The sequence below is a fragment of the Monodon monoceros genome, unplaced genomic scaffold, assembly GCF_005190385.1.
Source record: "Monodon monoceros isolate NGI ecotype Baffin Bay Population unplaced genomic scaffold, NGI_Narwhal_1 Super_Scaffold_12, whole genome shotgun sequence".
In the NCBI taxonomy this organism is placed as follows: Eukaryota; Metazoa; Chordata; class Mammalia; order Artiodactyla; family Monodontidae; genus Monodon; species Monodon monoceros.
The window spans coordinates 75,967,213-75,989,813 of NW_021703768.1; the positions used below are offsets into that span (position 1 = coordinate 75,967,213).

Here is a 22,601-nt window from a genome sequence, read left to right on the forward strand (position 1 = left end):
TTACCCAACTAAGAACTTTAAAATTCTTTAGAAAATTTAGAAGCTTCTTCAATCAGGTAATGAAAGTTTCAATTTAAAGCTTTCATAAAAGTTTTTTTATTATAAATCCTGAAAAAAAAAGTCTCTGGAGATACTAAGTTAGAACTGCCCTTTTAGCAGTTTAATAATGAAACCAGTTTCCTGGTTTCAGAACCTCACCTCTTTGAAAAAATACTCACTATTCACTCTGAGTTCAACCCTGAACTGTATCATGCTAAAAATAAGATCCATAAAAGTAACATTCTCTCCTTGGAATGCAAGAATCTTTGCCTCATACTGTAAGTCTATATTTATGCAAGACAGTGTCCAGGATATTTAAAAAATAAATGATAGGTGTGTGCAAGGGTCCATATGCATTCATGTGTAAGTACACTTGCATGTGCAAAGGTGTAGGTGTGTCTGAAAGTGTGTAAGTACAAGAGCATGTGCATGCAAGGGTATAAAAATGTAAGCAAAGATGTGTGTATGAATATATCTGATAGGAAAGTGAGAGAGAAAAGTGTATTGCTTCTTTGTTTTCCACTCTCTTTAAGAAATGTTCAAGGAAGATGAAAGACAGACTTCAATGAAAACTGATATCCTCTATCCATAAAGCAAACATAGTTCTATGATTTACCCACACTACCAACACACTCCCCCAATCCCTGTTCTGAAAGAGGAGTCTGGTAATTGTTTTAGAGGGGCAGAGGCAACATTAGTCTCAGAGCAATTTTGACTCTGTTAATTAAATTATAAAATTTCTTTTAAAAACAAAATATTACTACTCATACATACTTTGCCATTAGATATCCTTTATTAAAAAACATGAAAATTAGTATCAGAAAAGAGATCAAAGTTTCTAATATGCTCTGTTTAAACTCATTTAATATTCTAGTACACAGAGACTGTCACTGTAAGTTCTAACACCTATAATTGATATTGTACAGACACATGAATCTAAGGAGGCCTCATCGGCAGGAACTGTATGGACGCTGCAAAGACAAGACATTCTCCTGTGGCAATATGTACAGCTTTAAATACATCATGCGACAGGCAGCATGATTTGTACAGGACACCTGAACTCTTCTTGTAACTTACTGTACAGTTCTCTTTTGCAACTTGGTTCTAACCTGGTATTAGAAAATGAATTGGGTTTTTGTACTTTTTGTATGTTGTATGACAATCGTCAATGTGAACAGAATAAAATAACTGCATGTAAAATTTTGAAAAAACACAGTGATGACAGATCACCAATTTAGTTAATGCAGGGCAACAAGTAGAAAGCTGCGATTCAAATGCTACCTGGCCTGTAATAACATTATCCTTCAAGTATTACAATGTTATTAATCTAGAGTTTAATTGTGCTTTGTTCCAGAAACATCCTTGCAATCTATGGTATGTTATTCCAAATCCCAAGTGCAAAGCTTATTTTATTCAGAACTTAATTAACAAACTTTACAATAAGGACGTTGCCTAAAAAAATCATGGAATTGAGTATTATGCTTTAAAATATTGTCACAGATAATTATTGCCAGTCATTTCATTTTAAATAACATGTGAAATAGTAGCATCTTTCTACATAATTTAATTGGGAGTTCCAGCTGGATACAAGGGAGCTGAACCCTCAAGACTGAAAATACATAAGCTGAATCAAATTCACGTTCGTTGGTTTAAGTGACTTGACAACTATGGGAAATTATGACTTAGTTCTTTTACTTGACTGAAGAACTTCATCATAGAAGGATAAGACATTATTCTCAAAAGAAACACATAAAATTTTCTAGCTGGCAAATAAAAGTAGCAAATAATTATCTGTCCTATGATTCTATGAGCATTTTTAAACAAATCTTGCATATAGCACACACCACTTACTTTCATTAAAAGCATATTCAAATCCTTCCAGTGTATCAGGAAAATCAAGAGGTGGTTCATCTTTTTTCATTAGTTCATCCAAATCTATCCTAGATAATAAATCTAGAAAAGAAATTATGTAAAATTTATTTATATTCATTTTCATAGTTGATAACAAAGATTATATTTTAAATTATTTTAAGTATTCTTTTGTTCTGTTAGATTACTTTTTATGTGTTGCCTTAACTGATAAGATTATTACGTTTTTAAGTTCCCAAAGTGCTATATTATGATGAGGTACAGTATCAATATAACATAAGCACTTTCAAAACCATAATTCTCAAAACAATCACAACCTAGATCCTATGTACCACTATGGTAAATTATTAACTTCTTCCCTTCAAAATATACAGCTATTAATTTGTACCTTATTAACCTCCTATCATTTTAAAAATTTCAGATGTTAATATGAGTTTTAAAAGGTCACTAAATCTTACATATAAATGAAACTACTATGAATAAGGGAACTTAAAAATAAAAATAATGGTAATATAGCATATTATTCTTTTAGAGGGGAAGATCATAATATTAAACTAAAACATGCTAACTGGAGAAAACTGGCTAACACAAAACAGTTTTTATTCTTCACATCATTTGATTATACATAATAAAAAAAAAACTGTCACCAAGGTTTTGTAAATAAACATTTTATTTTTGAACCTTTTTAGATTTACAGAAAAGTTGAAAGATAGTACAGATAGTGTCTGTACCCAGTTTCCCCGATTGTTAACATCCTACCTTACAAGGCTACATTTGTCAAAAGGAAGAAACCAATGTCGGTACATTACTGTTAACTAAGCCCAGATATTATTCATCAGTTTTTCCATTAATGTCCATTTTCTGTGCCAGGATCCCACCCAGGACACCACAGTGCATACAGTCGGCACGGCTCCTCAGTCACATCTTTTTATTTTGTGAGCATTTCCTTACCTCCTGTTACTACAAGGTGCTGCAGGCTTATCTCGTAGTTTCCCTGCCCCAGCCCTAAAATCAGTCAGTAGACAGTATTTAATGATCTCTTTTAGGCTATCATCATGGGATGAGGCAAAAATTCTTACTATATGTCATCTTAGTGTCATATGGAAACTCGGAAAAATTAAAGATAAACTTCAAATTTATTTAGTTCCCAAAAGATGTGTTTTGTTTTGTTTTTTAAGTTTAGATTTTGAGATTTTTTTCAATCTAACTCAAGTTCCCGAAGAGAAAGAGCTCCTCGGATACATAGTATAGCAAACCAGTCCCCGCTTTCTTTTAAACAAAAGAAGAACCTCAGAATTAACACTTTATTTCTGTCTCTCATTTACACAGATATAACAAATCCATCTGTACAGATCATAAAAATATGCTAGAGGAAAAAATAGTTTGTCTACCTCCAGTCTCTAGTCTTTCCGTAGGACACAAAGATAAGACATCAAAAAACTTGTAAAAAAAAAATTAAAAAGTCATTGTTTAAAATTCTTCAATATCCCTGCTGTATCAAATAAACCTCAACTCACACAAAAATATACCATTTTCAGCATACAAACATGTTTATAAAAAAAGGTTTGCAAATTGTCTAGTAAAATAAAAAATGTCACAAAGTATGCATACTGGGCCCAAGAGATACATGCTGACAACTTTCTGATTCATTAGTAAAGCTCTGAACAACATGTAAATCTTTGCAAAACAGAGTAAAATAGAAGATTTTTAATATCAAAAACTGGCTTGAAGATTCTCACATCTCTCCTTCCAATGAATTGAATTCCTTTACTTCACAGTCATCTTCCACAGTTCAAAATTTAGAAACCTTTTAATCAGACACACAAAAACCGTCCAATACATAAGCAGCTGTATTATGTCTAATATCCATTTTCTCCTTCTATCAGCTCAGATCATAAAATGCCATCTAACATCTATATATCATTTTAAAGACTTCACATACTTTACCTCACTTGACCATCACAGCCCTATAAAGTAGTAGCATGTGTTATCACCTTCACTGTCTTTGAGACAAGGAAATAAGCTCAGAGAGGTAAAATGGCCTGCCCCAAATTAGACCTTAATAGTAAAGTGGGGTTAATAAAATAAATTTATTCCCCAATACCTAACTCAGTACTCTTTCAAAATCCCCATACTTTTATTCTATGTGCTGTATAAACTCTAAAACGGTGTACCCCCTCTCTTCATTACCTTATAAAAAGAATAAACTCTTCTGAATACAGAAATATGCTTTGGCTTTGACCAAAATGTTCCTTTGAATGATAAAATGAACAACTAAACAAATACGCATTGCTCAAACTTCTCCTCTGTCAACTAGAGAACTAGACTTTTTTTTATTTCATTAGCATTGAGAAGACACGTAGAAAGAAATTGTCAGAAATTATTTTTCTGCTTTGTAAAAGGAAAACAATGCTATATAACTGCATTTTACAGAGACTGGATTCCAAAGGCAGTAGATTAGGCAAAAATCAAGTATAATAAAACATTTCCATTGAAAATCCCTTCAATCGCCTATAAAACACAGTACAACTGAATTCTTATAACCTAAATACATATCAGATGTAACACAACTGTTTTTGCTAAAACATGCCTCTGGTGATTAAAGTGATTTAGCAACTAGAATTCTAAACTTCAACAAAGCATATGCAGTAACTGGATAAAAATACCATTTTATACCCCAAAGAATTGAAAACAAAGACTCAGATATTTGTACACCCCCGTTCACAGCAGCCTTATTCACAACAGCCAAAAGGAGTAAGCAACCAGTTTCCATAGACAGATGAATGGTGTGATGGTTAATTTTATGTGTCAACTTGACTGGGTGCCCAGATATTTGGTTAAACATTATTCTGAGTGTGTCTGTGAAAGTGTTTCTGGATGAGATTAACATTTGAAACTGTAGACTGAGTAAAGCAGATTGCCCCCCACCTCCAATACGGATGAACCTCATCCAATCCACTGAAGGCCTGAATAGAAGGTGAGTAAGACAGAATTCCCACTCTCTGTATGACTGTCTTCAAGCTAGGACATCAGTCGTCTGCCTTCACAGCACAGGCTCTGAGGATTTTGGAGCAAAGCCTTGCTATCCACTGCAGGTAACTACTCTCCTTTTGAGAAATACCTCTTGGCCTGCTACTGGGCCTGAGTAGAGACTGAACACTTAACCACGGGCTACCAACTTACCATGTAGCTGTCCATCATGAACTAGGTGTTAACTGACCCACCAAGTCATAAAGTTGGGTCTGTACAATAGCATTCCATCATCAAATGGAAGTGGTATGTATGTGATCAGGACTGAGTAGGCCCTGAAGACAAAAGTAAGTTACGTGAAGAAGTGGCCCAAACGCCTATGGTCTCCACTGCTGCTACACAGCCTTCTATCCATCAGTGTGCACCTAAGCCCTCATCAGTTGACAGAAGAAGAAAAAACTTGAGTCTGGTTTATAGATGGTTCTGCATGATATTCAGACACCACCCAAAAATGGACAGTTGAAACATTAGAGCCCCTTTTGGGGATATCCCTAAATGACAGTGGTAAAGAGAAATCTTCCGAGTGAGCAGAACTGAGAGCAGTGCACCTAGGTGTTCCATTTCTTTGGAAAGAGATATGGCCAGACATGTGATTATATAATGATTCACGGGCTGCGGCCAATTGTTTGCCTGGACGGTCAGGGACCTGGAAGGAACACGACTAGAAAATTGGTGACAAGGAAATCTGGAGAAGAGGTATGTGGATAGACCTCCCTGAATGAGCAAAAGATGAGAAGATATTTGTGTCCCAAGTGAATGCTCACTACAAGGTAACCTCAACAGAGGAATATTTTAAAAATCAAGTGCGCAGGGTGATCCATTCTGTGGACACCAGTCAAACTCTTTCCCCAGCCAAACCTGTCATCACCCAATGAGCTCAAGAACAAAGTGGCCATGGTGGCAAGGAAGGAGGTCATATGGGGGCTCAGTAATATGAACATCCACTCACCAAAGCCAACTTGGCTACAACCATAGCTGAGTGTCCAATTTGCCAGCAGCAGAGACCAACATTTCGTCCCCAACATGGCACCATTCCCTGGGGTGATCAGCCAGCTACTTGGTGGCAGGTTAATTACACTGGATCACCTCCATCATGAAAGGGGCAGTATTTTGTTCTTACTGGAATAGATACTTTCTCTGGATACAGACTGGCCGCCCCTGCACTCAATGCTTCTGCCAAATCTGCTATCCATGGACTTACAGAAGGCTTTATCCACCATCATGGTATTCCACACCACATTGTTTCTGATCAAGAAACTCACATTACAGCAAAAGAAGGGTGGCAATGGGCCCATGCTCATGGAACTCACTGGTCTTAACATGCTCCCCACCATCGTGAAGCAGCTAGTTTGACAGAATGGCGGACTGCCTTTTGAAGACTCAGTTACAGGGCCAGCTGGGTGGCAGAACCCTGCAGGGCTGGAACAAGATTCTCTAGAAGGCTGTATATACTCTGAATCAGTGTCCAAAATATAGTGCTATTTCTCCCACAGCCAGAATTCACAGGTCTAGAAATTAAGGGATGAAAATGGGAGTGGCACTACTCATTATTACCCCTAGCGAGCAAGGAAAAAATGTCCATTCTCCTTCTTCTTCTTTTTTTTTGTGGTACATGGGCCTCTCACTGTTGTGGCCTCTCCCGTTGTGGAGCACAGGCTCCGGACGCGCAGGCTCAGCGGCCATGGCTCACGGGCCCAGCTGCTCCGCGGCATGTGGGATCTTCCCGGACCGGGGCACGAACCCGTGTCCCCTGCATCGGCAGGTGGACTCTCAACCACTGCGCCACCAGGGAAGCCCCATTCTCCTTATTCTTATTCAACATAGCATTGGATGTCTTAGCCAGTGCAAAAAAGCAAGACTGAAAAGGAAGAAATAAAACTGTCCAACTAGCAAACAACATGATGGTCTACATAGAAAATCCCAAGGATCTACCAAGAAAACCCCAAGAACTAATAAGCGACTTCAGCAAAGTCACAGAATATAATATCAACACACAAAACTTCATTATATTTCCAGAAACTATCAGTAAACATGGGACAATTGAAATTAAAAACACAATACCATTTACAATCACTCTAAAAATTATAATAAAGGACTTCCCTGGTGGCGCAGTGGTTAAGAATCCGCCTGCCAATGCAGGGTACACGGGTTCGAGCCCTTGTCTGGGAAGATCCCACATGCTGCGGAGCAACTAAGCCCATGTGCCACAACTACTGAGCCTGCGCTCTAGAGCCCACGAGCCATAACTACTGAGCCCGGGTACTACAACTACTGAAGCCCATGCGCCTAGAGCCTGTGCTCCACAACAAGAGAAGCCACCGCAAGGAGAAGCCCACACACTGCAACGAAGAGTAGCCCCCACTTGCCGCAACTACAGAAAGACTGCAAGCAGCAATGAAGACCCAACGCAGCCAAAAATATATACATATATATAAAATAAGTATAAATCTAGTAACAAATGTGTAAGACTTACATGATGAAAATTACAAAGAATCAATGAAGGAACTCAAATATCTAAATAAATGACAGACATTCCATGTTCATGGACTAGAAACCTCAATATAGTATAGACGTCAATTCTCACATTCGTCTATAGGTTTAAACACAATTCCTATCAAAATCTCAGTAAATTATCTTTTTGTGGTTATAGACAATTTTACTCTTAAAATTTACATGGAAAGGCAAAGGACCTAGAAAAGCCAAACAATTCTGAATAAGAATCAAGTGGGAAGAATGATTCTAGTCAATTTTAAGACTTACCATTTAGTTCAGTAAGCAAGAGAGTATGAATTAGAGAAGAGACAGACACAGATACATGGAACAAAATAGAACACCCCAAGTAAGCCCACCGAAATATGTCCAATTTATTTTTGACAAAGGTGAAGAAGTAATTCAATAGCAGAAACAGTCTTTTTCACAAACAGTGCTGGTGCAATTGGACATCAATAGGCAAAACAAACAAAAAACCCTGACCTAAATCTCATACCTTACATAAAAATTAACTCAAAATTCATCATTAATTTAAATGTAAAATCTAAACTATAAACCTTTTAGAAGAAAACATAAGAGAAGATATTCACAAAGTAGGGCTAGGCAAAGAGTCCTTAGACATGACATCAAAACCATAATCCATTAAAAAAAAAACTGATAAATAGGACTGTTTTAGGGACAAAGTTTTATTCAGTTTGTCAATTTGTTCTAAAATACACTTTACTATGCATTTGCCATTTTATCTTCTAATATTTTCAATTTGACTCCCTCATTAGTCATTTCAAGCTCATGTGTGCTAAGCATTGTATTCCTATTGTACCAATGAAGAAAAAGATTTAGAGAAGTTAAGCAATTTGTTTCATGGTGAGTGGGAAAAACATGAGTCTGAATCCAGATACTTCTATATTTAGACCCTATCCATATTCTTTTAATGTCACTGTACTAACTCTAAAATCCAGAAAAATCCATCTGATCTCTTACATACTGCTTGTGGAAGTGTAAATTGGAATCACAACTTGAGAGATCAAATTTTCGCATTATCAAGTAAGGTTGAAGATGCATAAAAGCTATCTACGTGGAAACCCAGCGAGTTTATTTAGATGGAAACACACACGTTCCTTATCCTCTTTCCTAAATTAACCATTATTCTGAGTGTGCAAGTCATTCTCAGCAGCATACATACATGCAGTAAAACCATCTATAGAGTTGTCTATAACTGTCTCCAATTCCTCTCTTCCCATTCTCTACTGAAGTTCTCCAATACGACTTTCATTTCCATCAATTCACTGAAAAGCTCTTTGTGAAGACCATCAATAACCTCTACACTGTCAAATCCAAAATTAAATTCTCAGTCCTCATCTAAGCTGGTTTATAATCATTACTAAATTAATTACTCTCATTTTCTTCACTATGTGTTAAGGATCTCTCTCTTGCTCCTAGGTCTCAGCCTATCTTACTAGAAATTCACTTTAAGCCTCTTTTGCTAGTTCTTCCTCATTTTCCTGACCCTAAGATCGAGATGTCCCACGGTTCAATCTTCAGACCTTTTCTCTTTCTGGCTACAGTGACATCCCTGGTGATCTCAATTAGGACCATAACTTTAAATATTACCTCTATGCTAATGATTCCTAAAACTTTTATCTCCAACCCAAATGCCCTCAACTCTACACTCAACTTCTCCAGCTTGATGTTTAAGTGGCATCTCAGTTTAATATTTAATATGTCAAAAACTTAACGCTTGCTTTCCACCATCGCCACCACAACCTGCTTTTCCCGCACTTTTCTTAATCTAACTTTTCTTAATCTCATAAAATATCCCTAGAGCTAATGCCACAAAGACAATACAGGATCATTATCCTAACCTAGTATGACATTTCAAACAACAAAAATATGGTAAGGGCACTAGTCTTGACTCAAGAGACCACTAGTGTTAGTTTTACTGTTAAATACATGACCTGGAATAAGAAAAGCATTAAGAATTCTTACATCTGTAAAATCACATGATTTTATGATTTAGTTACTGAGTACATACTATATCTCAGACACTGAGGTAGTCACGGGATACAAATAATTACAAATAGATTAAGTACTGATATTCTTATTTTAGAATTGAAATGAATGTAAGGTCACCTAAATATTCCTATACCTTTATTAGGCACGATGAAAATATCCTGAAGAAGCAAATTAAGTATGTACCTTTCAGGGCTGTTGTCTTTTCTTTTTCATCTGGACCTCCCTGCTGGATGTGTGCCATGCTTATCCAAATTGGCAACAAAATTAAAGACCTCAAGGAAATAGACATCAATCTTCAGAAGACAGTCTAGAATGAATGAAAGCAATAAATTAAGCTCACTCAATCCTACCTACTCCATGAGAAAGTCCTAGATCCTCCCAATTGGAATTAATCTCTCTATCCTGATTTCCCACTGCACTTTGTTGATGCCTATGCCGTAGTACTTATCATAGCCTGCCTTGCATTATAGTTATTTATGTATTTGTCTGGGTCACCTAACAGATTACAAGCCCCAGAATAAAGGTATCAACTTTTTGTCATCTTGATGTCTCTCATATCACCAAACACAACACTATACACACAGACACCTAATGCTGCTAAACTGAACTGAGCTAAACTTACTATTTAGGTGTAGTTCCCTATCATCTAATGTTCTTAAAAATATCTCCATGTAGTTTCTAAAACTTGACATTTCTTTTAAAATAAACTGTCAGCATGTCATGTACAAGGTCAGAATATTTTTTTCCCAGGACATGCAGACAGGCAGAAGGAGAAAAATACTTAAGGTAGCCATAAATTACCTCTAGTGTAATTCAAAATACAACTTTAAGGGAAAAAATTAGCCCTTTTAAAAAAAAAACTATGTCAAATTCTATGTCTGGAAGCCATACTCTATAAATGGCACTCCAGTAAACAATCGTAATATAAACTTATGATTTATTAAAATCTAATGCTGCTCTGCCTTGGCCAAAAGGAAGACATTTAAACTATAAATAGTCAGTTTCTCCCAGGGTGCCCACAAACAGGGAAAAAAGAAACAACAAAACACTATTCCTAAAGTTTAAAAGAAAAGAATGCAACACATACAGTGGAAAAAAATTAAATGAAATTAAAACAGTCAATCCATACTGTTAAGGAAATTACATAAAAACTGCGATAAACAAGATTGAATATTCCTCTGACTGATTTACTTACTACCCAGAAAGCAAACTTCAGTTTCCACTCAGAGGTATATTGTACAATTATCTTTAAAAACTGAGGCATTTTTATAATTAACAGAGTACAGCAGGAAATGCTTTAAAATAATAATAATAATACTTAAAATAAATTTTTAAACTATGAACATTCCCAGGGTCATAAAGCAATGCTGCCCTTATCTCAATTCTAACTGTAGGTGGGGTAGTATAAGAGGAAGGGCCCTCTGGCTCTACTACTAACTAGCCATGTGTCCTTGACAAATTATTTAACTTCTCTAAGCCTCACTTTCCACATATGTAAAATGTAAATGATAATCATGCTTCCCTCATGGTGTTACAATGAGGTTAAATGTAGAACATTTAGTATAGTGCCTGATGCGTAATTAAGTGTCCGACACATGTTGGTTTATATTTTTTAAATGTTGTAAATGTATCCTAGCTTCACTACTTAATAACAGCTCTGTGGCCAGGGACAAATCACTTAATATCCAAAAATCTTCAGATTCCTCATTTATAAAGTGTAGCTCATATAATAGTGGTTGAGAAGAAGTAATATTACAGAAGGTGTGTACAGCTGATCATTGCTATTACTAGTGGTATTACTGTTTCTCAATAATGTGAAGTTTCCTAACCTAGGAATAACTAAAATATGAGACTATTTTTGACTGGGAAAGCATTTTCACTTAGCATGGAAGTAGTTGTTTTTCTTCTGTGAATAGGTAACTCAAAACTCTGTAAATTCTACATGGATGAAATATGTCTATATTCCTTCAAGACACGTGTTTTTGTCTATAGGGTGGGCAATGTGCAAGACACCAGGGTGCAATGGTGAGTAAAACATGGTCACGGCCTGGATGGGTCTTACTCTTTCGTGACCAAATGAAACTACCAAATTGCCACAAATAAAATAGATGAGACCCAGACTGATCATTACAACACTGTTATAAAAAAAAAGCAGGGCTTCCCTGGTGGCGCAGTGGTTGACAGTCCGCCTGCTGATGCAGGGGACACGGGTTCGTGCCCCGGGCCGGGAAGATCCCACATGCCGCGGAGCAGCTGGGCCCGTGAGCCATGGCCGCTGAGCCATGGCCACTGAGCCTGCGCATCCGGAGCCTGTGCTCCGCAACGCGAGAGGCCACAACGGTGAGAGGCCCGCGTACATCAAAACAAAAAAAGAAAAAGCAATATTTGTAAGGGTTATCTATTTACATTCAGGAATTAGTTTTATCTGTCAAGTCCCACAAGTTTGTGTACACGTTTCTCCGGCAACTCCTTATTATCTACCATCTTGTAGCAGAAATGAAACAGAAATGTTCATGATGATAGAGATTCCATACAGTGCTCTTTGCTAACAATTCCAAAACCAAATTAACTATCTATACGAGACTTCTTGCATTTTTTTACTCTATCCCTCTGCCAATTCAGTTTTCTTCTAAATGTAAACTGTTAGGTTATTTTTCACTGGCCTCAAATAGTCTAATTTCTAAACAGAACAATTTATATTATTATTTCATTGTGATTGTTTCACTGAAGGTGAAATTATAAAATAGTTTTGATGCTAGAGTCATTTTCAAGATTCATATTTTAAAATTCTGGGGATCTAATGTACAGCATGGTGACTAAAGTTAACAATACTGTGCTGTGTACTTGAAAGTTGCAAAGAGAGCAGGTCTTAAAAGTTCTCACCACAAAACAAAAAAAAAGTAACTATGTGAGGTTATAGATGTGTTAACTAACCTTATTGTGGTAATCATTTTGCAAAACATACATAAATCAAGTCATCACATTATATGTCTTAAATACACATAATGTTATATGTCAATTATATCTCAATAAAACTTGAAAAAAAGCTCTAACTGCTCTACAATGTTTAGTAACACATTCCCCTTTTAAGACTTTGATCTTCATGAGGACAGGTATCATGACTGTCCCTAGCACAATGTCTGATACATTGTGGAGCTCAATGGATATTTGTCAAATTCACAAATAAATGAGTAAGAGATATAGGGAAAAAAATACAATTCACATTTTAAAGAATCATTTTTAAGACTCCCAAGATCAAATATCAATTAATAATCATTATGCTTATTTTATACAAGACAACCCAAAAACACACGTTGCAATTCACTGAAGTGATGATATATAAGTTAGGAGACTACTAACTACTATCTTTGACCCTAAACTTTATAGCAGCAGATACAAAGCAGGTAAGCATGAAGCAAACTGCCTATCGCCTTCTTATTCACTGTTAGATTTTTATCTTCTTGAGTTATTTTCCTTGGCTGTGGCACAGCTGTTGAAACTAAATCAGGAACATTATAAATTCTCAATTTAGTTTTCCTCATAAAAATTCAGAGTTATAACATGCATGACCACAGATAAACACTACTGCAAATGCAGCCAGCAAGCCGTTTGATACATTTGATGTATATATATTAATACGTGCACTCGACATAGTTTATTTAGTATTATCTGATGGAGGTTAGGTTATAGGGAATAAAGTGGTGGAAGGTTTTTACTGATGTGAACTGCGACACAGTTGACATGCTGTATACTTCATGATAACCACTGCTGTTTAAATATGGTTTCCTAGAAATGGTTACAATATAAACTAGATTCAAAACATCTCAGTTTGCGATTTCATTCTGCAAACTACACAAAGCAATTATCATATCTTCTTCCTTTCTATGGTTCCAACAGAGAATCCACTATGTATAAATAAAGCTATAAATAACTTGTCATGTGTAATCTTTATCCAGTGAGCATTTCAAAACATGAAACAGTAGAATATTTCTTATTTGCCCTATTTGCTCAAAATATGGCATGAGCACTTATAAAATGTACACAAAGATACACAGAAGCCTTAGTTTCCTACATCTGTTTGTTTTTAGGCAGGTATTAAATAGGACCTAGATATAGATTATTTTGCAACAGAAGGCCTTTCCACCTCACATTCTGAATGTAATGATGAAAGTACAAAACATATCACAGGACGAGTAAAATTGGGTTAAGTCGCTGGGACCCCTGGAGCTGGTTTGGTCCCCCAAAGAATCTATGCTAAGTCAGGCTCTGAAATCCAGCTCATGAAAGCATACTTGCAATCAAAAACACAGTAATTGAACTGGTACCACAGCTTTAAGAAGAACCAAAACATCTACCCAAATTACAGTTAAAATATGCATGTTACTCAGAAGCTCCTCATCAGCAACGTTTAGCTCATAACAATCCGGGACAGTTTATAGTTCTGAGTCAATAGTGTGAAAAACGTATGTTTTGGAGAGAGAGTGTGTGTGATAGTGTGTGTGTGTGTGTGTGTGTGTGTGTGTGTGTACAGACATATGGGCACTGGGGAAGAGGCTAAAGAAGAGTAAGGGCATCAGGCTGAAGAAGACATGGAAGACAAGGCCCAGGGTAATATGGGCTCTTAGTGCATAGAAAATGGTGGCTTCTACAGAGAATGTAATCTATATGTGGGTCAAGGTTTAGCTCAGAGTAGGAATATCTTGTTCCAATCCAAACACACCTAAAGTAATTCCTTAGTTTCTCAAGCAAAGTGATGTTTTAGGTTTGGGAGGAGAAATTCAGGTTTTTAGCCTCAATTCCACCACCTAGTGGCTGAGTGATCTTGAGAAAGTCACAACTTCTCTAACCTAAGTAATGGGAATAACAAAGAAAATAAGAGCACTTCCCTTTACAGGGGGATTATGAAGATCATACGAACAAATGTAGACAAAAACATTTTACAAACTATAAATTCCTTTATAAATATTAGTAATCCACATAACATTAGAAATAATTTGGTTCCAATTACTACGTGCTCAAACGCCAAAAAGGATATTCTCATCATCCAGCTTATAGGAATGAGAAACTTTCAATGTGTATCATTTGGGTGAATTCTTAGAATAAACAATTAAGCCCCATAATAAGTACTTGTTGAGTTGACTTGGGTTTCCAAGACTATATTGAATATAATTACAATGGAACTTAAATTAATTTTTAATATAATTTGTTTATATTCTTGTCTAATCTTATTAAAATGTATGTCTGGAAAAGTTCAAGTATGTGAGTTCTACCTTCATTCAGATTAAAGTTGTGTCCAAAGAAGGACACTATTCCAACTATCTCCTAAATGCACATGTTACAAAGTCACCAAGTCCTTTCACATCCATTATCTTATTAGGTCACTGCCACAACTGGCTGATAGAGTCAAACTACTCAACTTCAACTAGGAAAATAATTCTAATTTCTTTATCCTACAAAAGTTTTTCACTCTTGTGTACTAATTTATGTCATCAGGGAGTATTACAATTTGGAGTTTAGACAAGTTGGAGGAAGTTGATTACATATACACAGACAAAAGCTGTCCACCAAAATTGTCTCAACCTATTTGGTTTGCTATTCAGAATTCAGATTGATAAAAATTACTCCCCATCATAATAGAATACTCCTCAGCCATAAAAAAGAATGAAGTATTGCCATTTGCAGCAACATGGATAGACCTACAGAATATTATACTTAGTGAAGCAAGTTAGACAGAGAGAGACAAATATTACATGGTACCACTTATATGTGGAATCTAAAAAATAAAACAAATGAATTGATATACAAAACAGAAACAGACATAGAAAACAAATTTATAGTTACCAAAAGGGAAATGGAGGGGGGGAAGGATAAATTAGGAGTATGGGATTAACAAATACAAACTACTATACATAAAATAAATAAGTGACAAGGATTTACTGTATAGCATAGGAAACTATATTCAATATCTTGTAATAACCTTTAATGGAAAATAATCTGAAAAAATATATATATATAACTGAATCATTTTGCATACCTGAAACTAACACAATATTGTAAATCAACTGTACTATAATAAAAAATTTAATAAATCAATAAAAAGTGTAATCCCTAAACTGGAAACAAACTGAAACAAACTACTCATCAAGTTTGTTATACAACTATTAAAAAAAAAATTACTCCCCATCATTCCTCACAGTACTTTGGCAAATCAAGCATCTAAAAGAAAGAGTCAAAAGTTAAGGAATATCAAATACAAAGATTTTAGAAGAAACTAATATTGTACTACTGTGTCTTTTTAACAGCTTGCGAGCTTGGTAGTCATCTGGTTAGGTTTCATATTGCTTTCTGGTTAGCAAAAAGACAAACTCAACAAGGCTAGAGTGAAAACGTTACAATATCTGCAAGACAATGCTAAAACTGAATCTAAGAAATTAAACATAGCTAAGACAATTCTTTAGATAACTCTCAATTTTGAAGCCCAACAAAAGAAAAAATAATTTAAGTAGCCTTTTATGAAGTTTTCATAATATGCAACAGAAATAGCAGAGCTATGGCAGAGGACAAAATAATTCTCAAAAAGGAGATATGCTCAAAAGTTCAGAAAAACAGGGTAAATCAAACAAATAGTATCTTTTATAGGGGTCAAATTAAAATGTCATTAGCTACTTAAGAGACTCTATGGTAAACATGAACAATAAAATATAGCTTATATTATGAATGTACATACCTCCAGGCCAAATTGACCAAGCAGAAACTATCTTCATAAGATTTAAAAGTAGCCAATACCATGAAATAACAGTGATAACATACTTGCAAAGCCTGAACCAAATTTTCTCATTCCATAAATACTCTTACTAGCATCTGTGCTCAACTTTGTGAACTCAAAGTTCAACCTGAATTTTAAAATATAATATGCATGTTGTAGACACTAAGATGACCCGCCCTCTGCCCCCACCATGCCCCTTCAAGGGGAACTTGCTGCTCAGTAGCAGGGAGTACACTCAGCAAACAGCCTCAAGCTGTTCACCACTTAAGAGTCAGCCTCAGATGCAGAGCACTGCCTCACTCAAGGTCATGCCTTTCCCAGGTTGACTGACCCTCAGGAGCTGACTGAACCAAGCGGGGAAACAAAGGCCCAGCCATTTCAGCCTGATGCAGGAGAAGCCTGACAGGCACTATTTGCTCCAGAGCTCGCTGCCAGGTTGGCTGAGGTTCTGTCAGGCCTGCATTTAGTTCAACTTCTCCCTTTGACCAATACCGTTGTCCTCCTTGTTTTCGCAAGTGTCTATCTCTAATAAACACCTTGCACTCCAAGTTTTGTCTCGGCATCTGCTTCTGAAAAATCCAAGCTGCAACAATGTACTTTTCTAAATTATTTTTCTGCAAATTAAACAAAAAAATTCTGATGCTGAGACTTTATATATCCAGACTTTATATATCCAGAATATACAAAGAACACTAGCAACTCAACAATAAAAAGACAACCTAATTTTAAAAACTGACAAAGGATATGAATACACATCTCTCCAAAGAAGATATACAAATGACCAAAAAGCACAAAAAAGATATGCTCAGCATCGTTAGTCATTATGAAAATGCAAATCAAAACCACAGTAAGATACCACTTCACACCCTATAACATGGCTGTAAGCAACAAGAAAAACAAATGCTGGTGAGAATGTGGAGAAATTGGAACCCTCATCCATCATCAGAAGAAATGTAAACTGGTGTAGCCACTCACGAAAACAGTCTGGCAGTTCCTCAAAATGTTAAACATAGATTTACCAAAAGACCCAGCAATTCCACTTCCAGCTACATACCTAAGAGAAATGAAAACACATGTCCATACCAAAACTTACACATAAATGTTTACAGAAGCATTATTCGTAATTGCCGAAAAGCAGAAACAACTTAAATGTCTATCAAGTGACAACTGGATACACAAAATGTGGTATATATCCCTATAACAGAATATTACTCACTAATTAAAAAAAAGAATGAAGTAGTCACATATGCTACAACACGAACGACAATGAAAACATGATAAGCGAGAGAAAGACCACATAGCGTATGATTCCATTTATATGAAATGTCTAGAACAGGCAAATCCACTGAAACAGAAAGCAGATTAATAAAGAGTTTTGGGGAGTTGGGGTGGGAGAGAGAATGAGAAGTGATTGCCAGTGGGTACTTAAGTTTCTTTTTGAGGTGATGATTCTGATAGTCCAAAAGAGATATGTTTACATTGGAGCAGTATTCCTCACTGTGTATCAAGTGGCTCTCTCTCTCCCATCTCTGCTTTAAAGCTACCATGCCAAAGGTCAAGGCACAGTCTCAAAAGGGAGGAAGCATGACCATTTCATTCATTCTTCTCTTTTCCTTCCATGAAAACAAAATTGTTAAGTGGACTTCAGGCAGACTCACTTAAAGAACTTCTCTCTTCAAATGTCCCTATCATCCCTTCCACCAGAGCCAGGATGGCAACCATCTAGGCCTGCTCTATCGAGACATTAGGGGCAAATATATTATTTCCTAGGTATAAAAGGTGAACATTATATATAAAGTTTTTGTAAACCACAGTACTCTAGTCTAGCTTGTTCTAGTTCTGTGCATTGAGGATTCTCTGTTAATGATAATTTGCCTCCCTGGCCTGTCCCTATCCCTTACATACATCTTCCAGTGAGAATGTGGTCAGAGCACTGATTCACTTTGGTCATGATTTGTTAATTCTTTGGCCACATACCCCCTAAGGGTATCCCAATTTTACCCAATTTCTAATAAGGACTGAAATTTGGTAATAATTGCCTTATTATTATTATTGCAACTGATCCCACACATAATACTAACTTACTTCAAAGTTAGAAATGTACCACATACTATAGGGAAAAATAAAAATGAAGGAAAAACTTGAGCATATAATCATGCAATTTATTCTGATGCCTGGTGAGCTATACTAATAACACCAGCAATAAAGTTTAATGGCAAAGTTAAGCTTTGTGGAGACCACAACTGTACTGTAAATAGGCATTTAAGTACCACTCATATCCAGTGTCTACTGACAGTGCACTCCTTATTGTTTATTTAAGGGGAAAATATCTGTGAAGCCTGACTTTACCTAAATGTGTTAACAACTGGGAATGTTATCACTTAAGTGCCTTCAGAATGAATGATTTTTTCTTTTTTTTTGGCTTCTAGACTTCCCCAATTCTTTATGAAGTGCTAATACTTTCTAGAATTTAATGTCTGTACCATATTTCAAAAATGACCACATCCTGAGACCAACAGGTGATGAACTCAGAAAGACTTGGGAAGACTCTCTGTTGTTGTGATACTACAAATATCTGATGTTAAATAAAGAGAATTAGAAATGTGAAACTTCAAATCACCTTTCTAAACTACCGTATTAGTTACAGTGGCTATTTACTTTATACAGAAAACAAGAAATACAATTCATATTGTGTAACTTGACTAAATTAACAAAGGATTTGAGGCAGCAAAATTCTCTTATTCCAAAAACAAAGAGCTTTGAACCCTCCTGGCTTCCACAAAATATTTTTCCCCCACTAAAACAACCATCACTTAGCCACAGTATTAATTACAGGAAGTTAACTCTGTGGCACTAAAGTTGTCAGCACAAGTGCCAACTTTGTGGAATGATAACCCATTTATATTATTAGACCTATGCTTAAACACAGTATGCCAGATGGCATTCATCACTATTGTCTACATAAGCACAAAGTAGTAGAATCCTTTCCTATGATCAAGAGAGTAAAGAATTTTACAACTAGACTTTTTTTTTCTTTATAATTTTTTATTGAAGTATAGCTGATTTACAATGTAGTGTTCATTACTGCATTACAGCAAAGGGATTCAGCTGTACATGTATATATACATTCTTTTCTTTATATATTCTTTTACATCATGGTTTACAGGTGCTTGTATTAGCAGCAGTTTGGCAGAATAGTTAAGGTCCCGGATGCTAAAGCCTCGCTTTGTTCAAACCCCAGCTCTGCCGCTTGCTAGCTGTGGAAGCCACATGCCTTAGTGTTCCCATCTCTATAAAGGACAAATAATAGCACCTACCTCATAGCATTGTAAAAATTGAATGAGTTCATGTGTGAACAGGGCTTGGCCATGTAGCATGAAAGGCTTAACTGTATTTCTTTTTGTCATTTCTTTGTTTTGTTTTGTTTTTTAACTATCACTTTATTGGAGTATAATTGCTTTACAATGGTGTGTTAGTTTCTGCTTTATAACAAAGTGAATCAGTTACATATATACATATGTTCCCATATCTCATCCCTCTTGCGTCTCCCTCCCTCTCACCCTCCCTAACCCACCGCTCTAGGTGGTCACAAACCACCGAGCTGATCTCCCTGTGCTATGCGGCTGCTTCCCACTAGCTATCTATTTTACATTTGGTAGTGTATATATGTCCATGCCACTCTCTCACTTCATCACAGCTTACCCTTTCCCCTCCGCATATCCTCAAGTCTATTCTCTAGTAAGTCTGTATCTTTATTCCTGTCTTACCCCTAGGTTCTTCATGACCTTTTTTTTTCTTAGATTCTATATATATGTGTTAGCATACGGTATTTGTTTCTCTTTATGACTTACTTCACTCTGTATAACAGACTCTAGGTCCATCCACCTCAATACAAATAACTCAATTTCGTTTCTTTTTATGGCTGAGTAATATTCCATTGTATATATGTGCCACATCTTCTTTATCCATTCATCCGATGATGGACACTTAGGTTGTTTCCATCTGCGGGCTATTGTAAATAGAGCTGCAATGAACATTTTGGTACATGACTCTTTTTGAATTATGGTTTTCTCAGGGTATATGCCCAGTAATGGTATTCCTGGGTCATATGGTAGTTCTATTTGTAGTTTTTTAAGGAACCTCCATACTGTTCTCCATAGTGGCTGTACCAATTCACATTCCTACCAGCAGTGCAAGACTTCCCTTTTCTCCACACCCTCTCCAGCATTTATTGTTTCTAGATTTTTTGATGACGGCCACTCTGACCGGTGTGAGATGATATCTCATTGTAATTTTGATTTGCATTTCTCTAATGATTAATGACACTGAGCATTCTTTCATGTGTTTGTTGGCAATCTGTATATCTTCTTTGGAGAAATGTCTATTTACGTCTTCTGCCCATTTTTGGATTGGGTTGTTTGTTTTTTTGTTATTGAGCTGCATGAGCTGCTTGTAAATTTTGGAGATTAATCCTTTGTCAATTGCTTCATTTACAAATATTTTCTCCCATTCTGAGGGTTGTTTGGTCTTGTTTATGGTTTCCTTTGCTGTGCAAAAGCTTTGAAGTTTCATTAGGTCCCATTTGTTTATTTTTGTTTTTATTTCCATTTATTTCCATTTCTCTAGGAGGTGGGTCAAAAAGGATCTTGCTGTGATTTATGCCATAAAGTGTTCTGCCTATGTTTTCCTCTAAGAGTTTGATAGTGTCTGGCCTTACATATAGGTCTTTATCCATTTTGAGTTTACTTTTGTGTATGGTGTTAGGGAGTGTTCTAATTTCATACTTTTATAAGTACCTGTCCAGTTTTCCCAGCACCACTTATTGAAGAGGCTGTCTTTCTCTCCACTGTATATTCTTGCCTCCTTTATCAAAGATAAGGTGACCATGTGTGTGTGGGTTTATCTCTGGGCTTTCTATCCTGTTCCATTGATCTATATTTCTGTTTTTGTGCCAGTACCATACTGTCTTGATTACTGTAGCTTTGTAGTATAGTCTGGAGTCAGGGAGCCTGATTCCTCCAGCTCCATTTTTCGTTCTCAAGATTGCTTTGGCTATTCGGGGTCTTTTGTGTTTCCATACAAATTGTGAAAATTTTTGTTCTAGTTCTGTGAAAAATGCCAGTGGTAGTTTGATAGAGATTGCATTGAATCTGTAGATTGCTTTGGGTAGTATAGTCATTTTCACAATGTTGATTCTTCCAATCCAAGAACATAGCATATCTCTTCATCTATTTGTATCATCTTTAATTTCTTTCATCAGTGTTTTATAATTTTCTGCATACAGGTCTTCTGTCTCCTTACCTAGATTTATTCCTAGATATTTTATTCTTTTTGTTGCAGTGGTAAATGGGAGTGTGTTCTTAATTTCACTTTCAGTCTTTTCATCATTAGCGTATAGGAATGCCAGAGATTTCTGTGCATTAATTTTGTATCCTGCTACTTTACCAAATTCATTGATTAGCTCTAGTAGTTTTCTGGTAGCATCTTTAGGATTCTCTATGTATAGTATCATGTCATCTGCAAACAGTGACAGATTTACTTCTTTTCCAATTTGGATTCCTTTGATTTCTTTTTCTTCTCTGATTGTTGTGGCTAAAACTTCCAAAACTATGTTGAATAATAGTGGTGAGAGTGGGCAACCTTGTCTTGTTCCTGATCTTAGTGGAAATGGTTTCAGTTTTTCACCATTGAGGACGATGTTGGCTATGGGTTTGTCATATATGGCCTTTATTACGTTGAGGCAAGTTCCCTCTATGCCTACTTTCTGCAGGGTTTTTATCATAAATGGGTGTTGAATTTTGTTGAAAGCTTTCTCTGCATTTATTGAGATGATCATATGGTTTTTCTCCTTCAATTTGTTAATATGGTGTATCACGTTGATTGATTTGCGTATATTGAAGAATCCTTGCATTCCTGGAATCAACCCCACTTGATCATGGTGTATGATCCTTTTAATGTGCTGTTGGATTCTGTTTGCTAGTATTTTGTTGAGGATTTTTGCATCTATGTTCGTCAGTGATATTGGCCTGTAGTTTTCTTTCTTTGTGACATCTTTGTATGGTTTAGGTATCAGGATGATGGTGGCCTCATAGAATGAGTTTGGGAGTGTTCCTCCCTCTGCGATATTTTGGAAGAGTTTGAAAAGTATAGGTGTTAACTCTTCTTTAAATGTTTGATAGAATTCACCTGTGAAGCCATCTCGTCCTGGGCTTTTGTTTGTTGGAAGATTTTTAATCAGAGTCTCAATTTCAGTGCTTGTGATTGGTCTGTTCATATTTTCTATTTCTTCCTGGTTCAGTCTCGGCAGGTTGTGCATTTTTAAGAATTTGTCCATTTCTTCCAGGTTGTCCATTTTACTGGCATAGAGTTGCTTGTAGTAATCTCATGATCCTTT

General features: G+C 36.2%; 1 protein-coding gene across 5 annotated transcripts in view; it reads right to left on the reverse strand.

Moving 5' to 3' along the window:
* The window catches only part of FAM172A (family with sequence similarity 172 member A), a 426,299-nt gene that overhangs the window by 378,340 nt on the left and 25,358 nt on the right, over positions 1-22,601 (reverse strand). For 3 of the 5 annotated variants that reach the window (XM_029218732.1, XM_029218729.1, XM_029218730.1), the window contains exons 2-3: positions 9,625-9,748; positions 1,891-1,992 (exon numbers count right to left, since the gene is read on the reverse strand). In XM_029218732.1, the coding sequence (XP_029074565.1) occupies positions 1,891-1,992; positions 9,625-9,730 (208 nt within the window). In that variant the 5' untranslated portion in view covers positions 9,731-9,748. The remainder of the gene's footprint in view (positions 1-1,890; positions 1,993-9,624; positions 9,749-22,601) is intronic. The other 2 variants (XM_029218731.1, XM_029218733.1) reach the window with 1 other exon arrangement.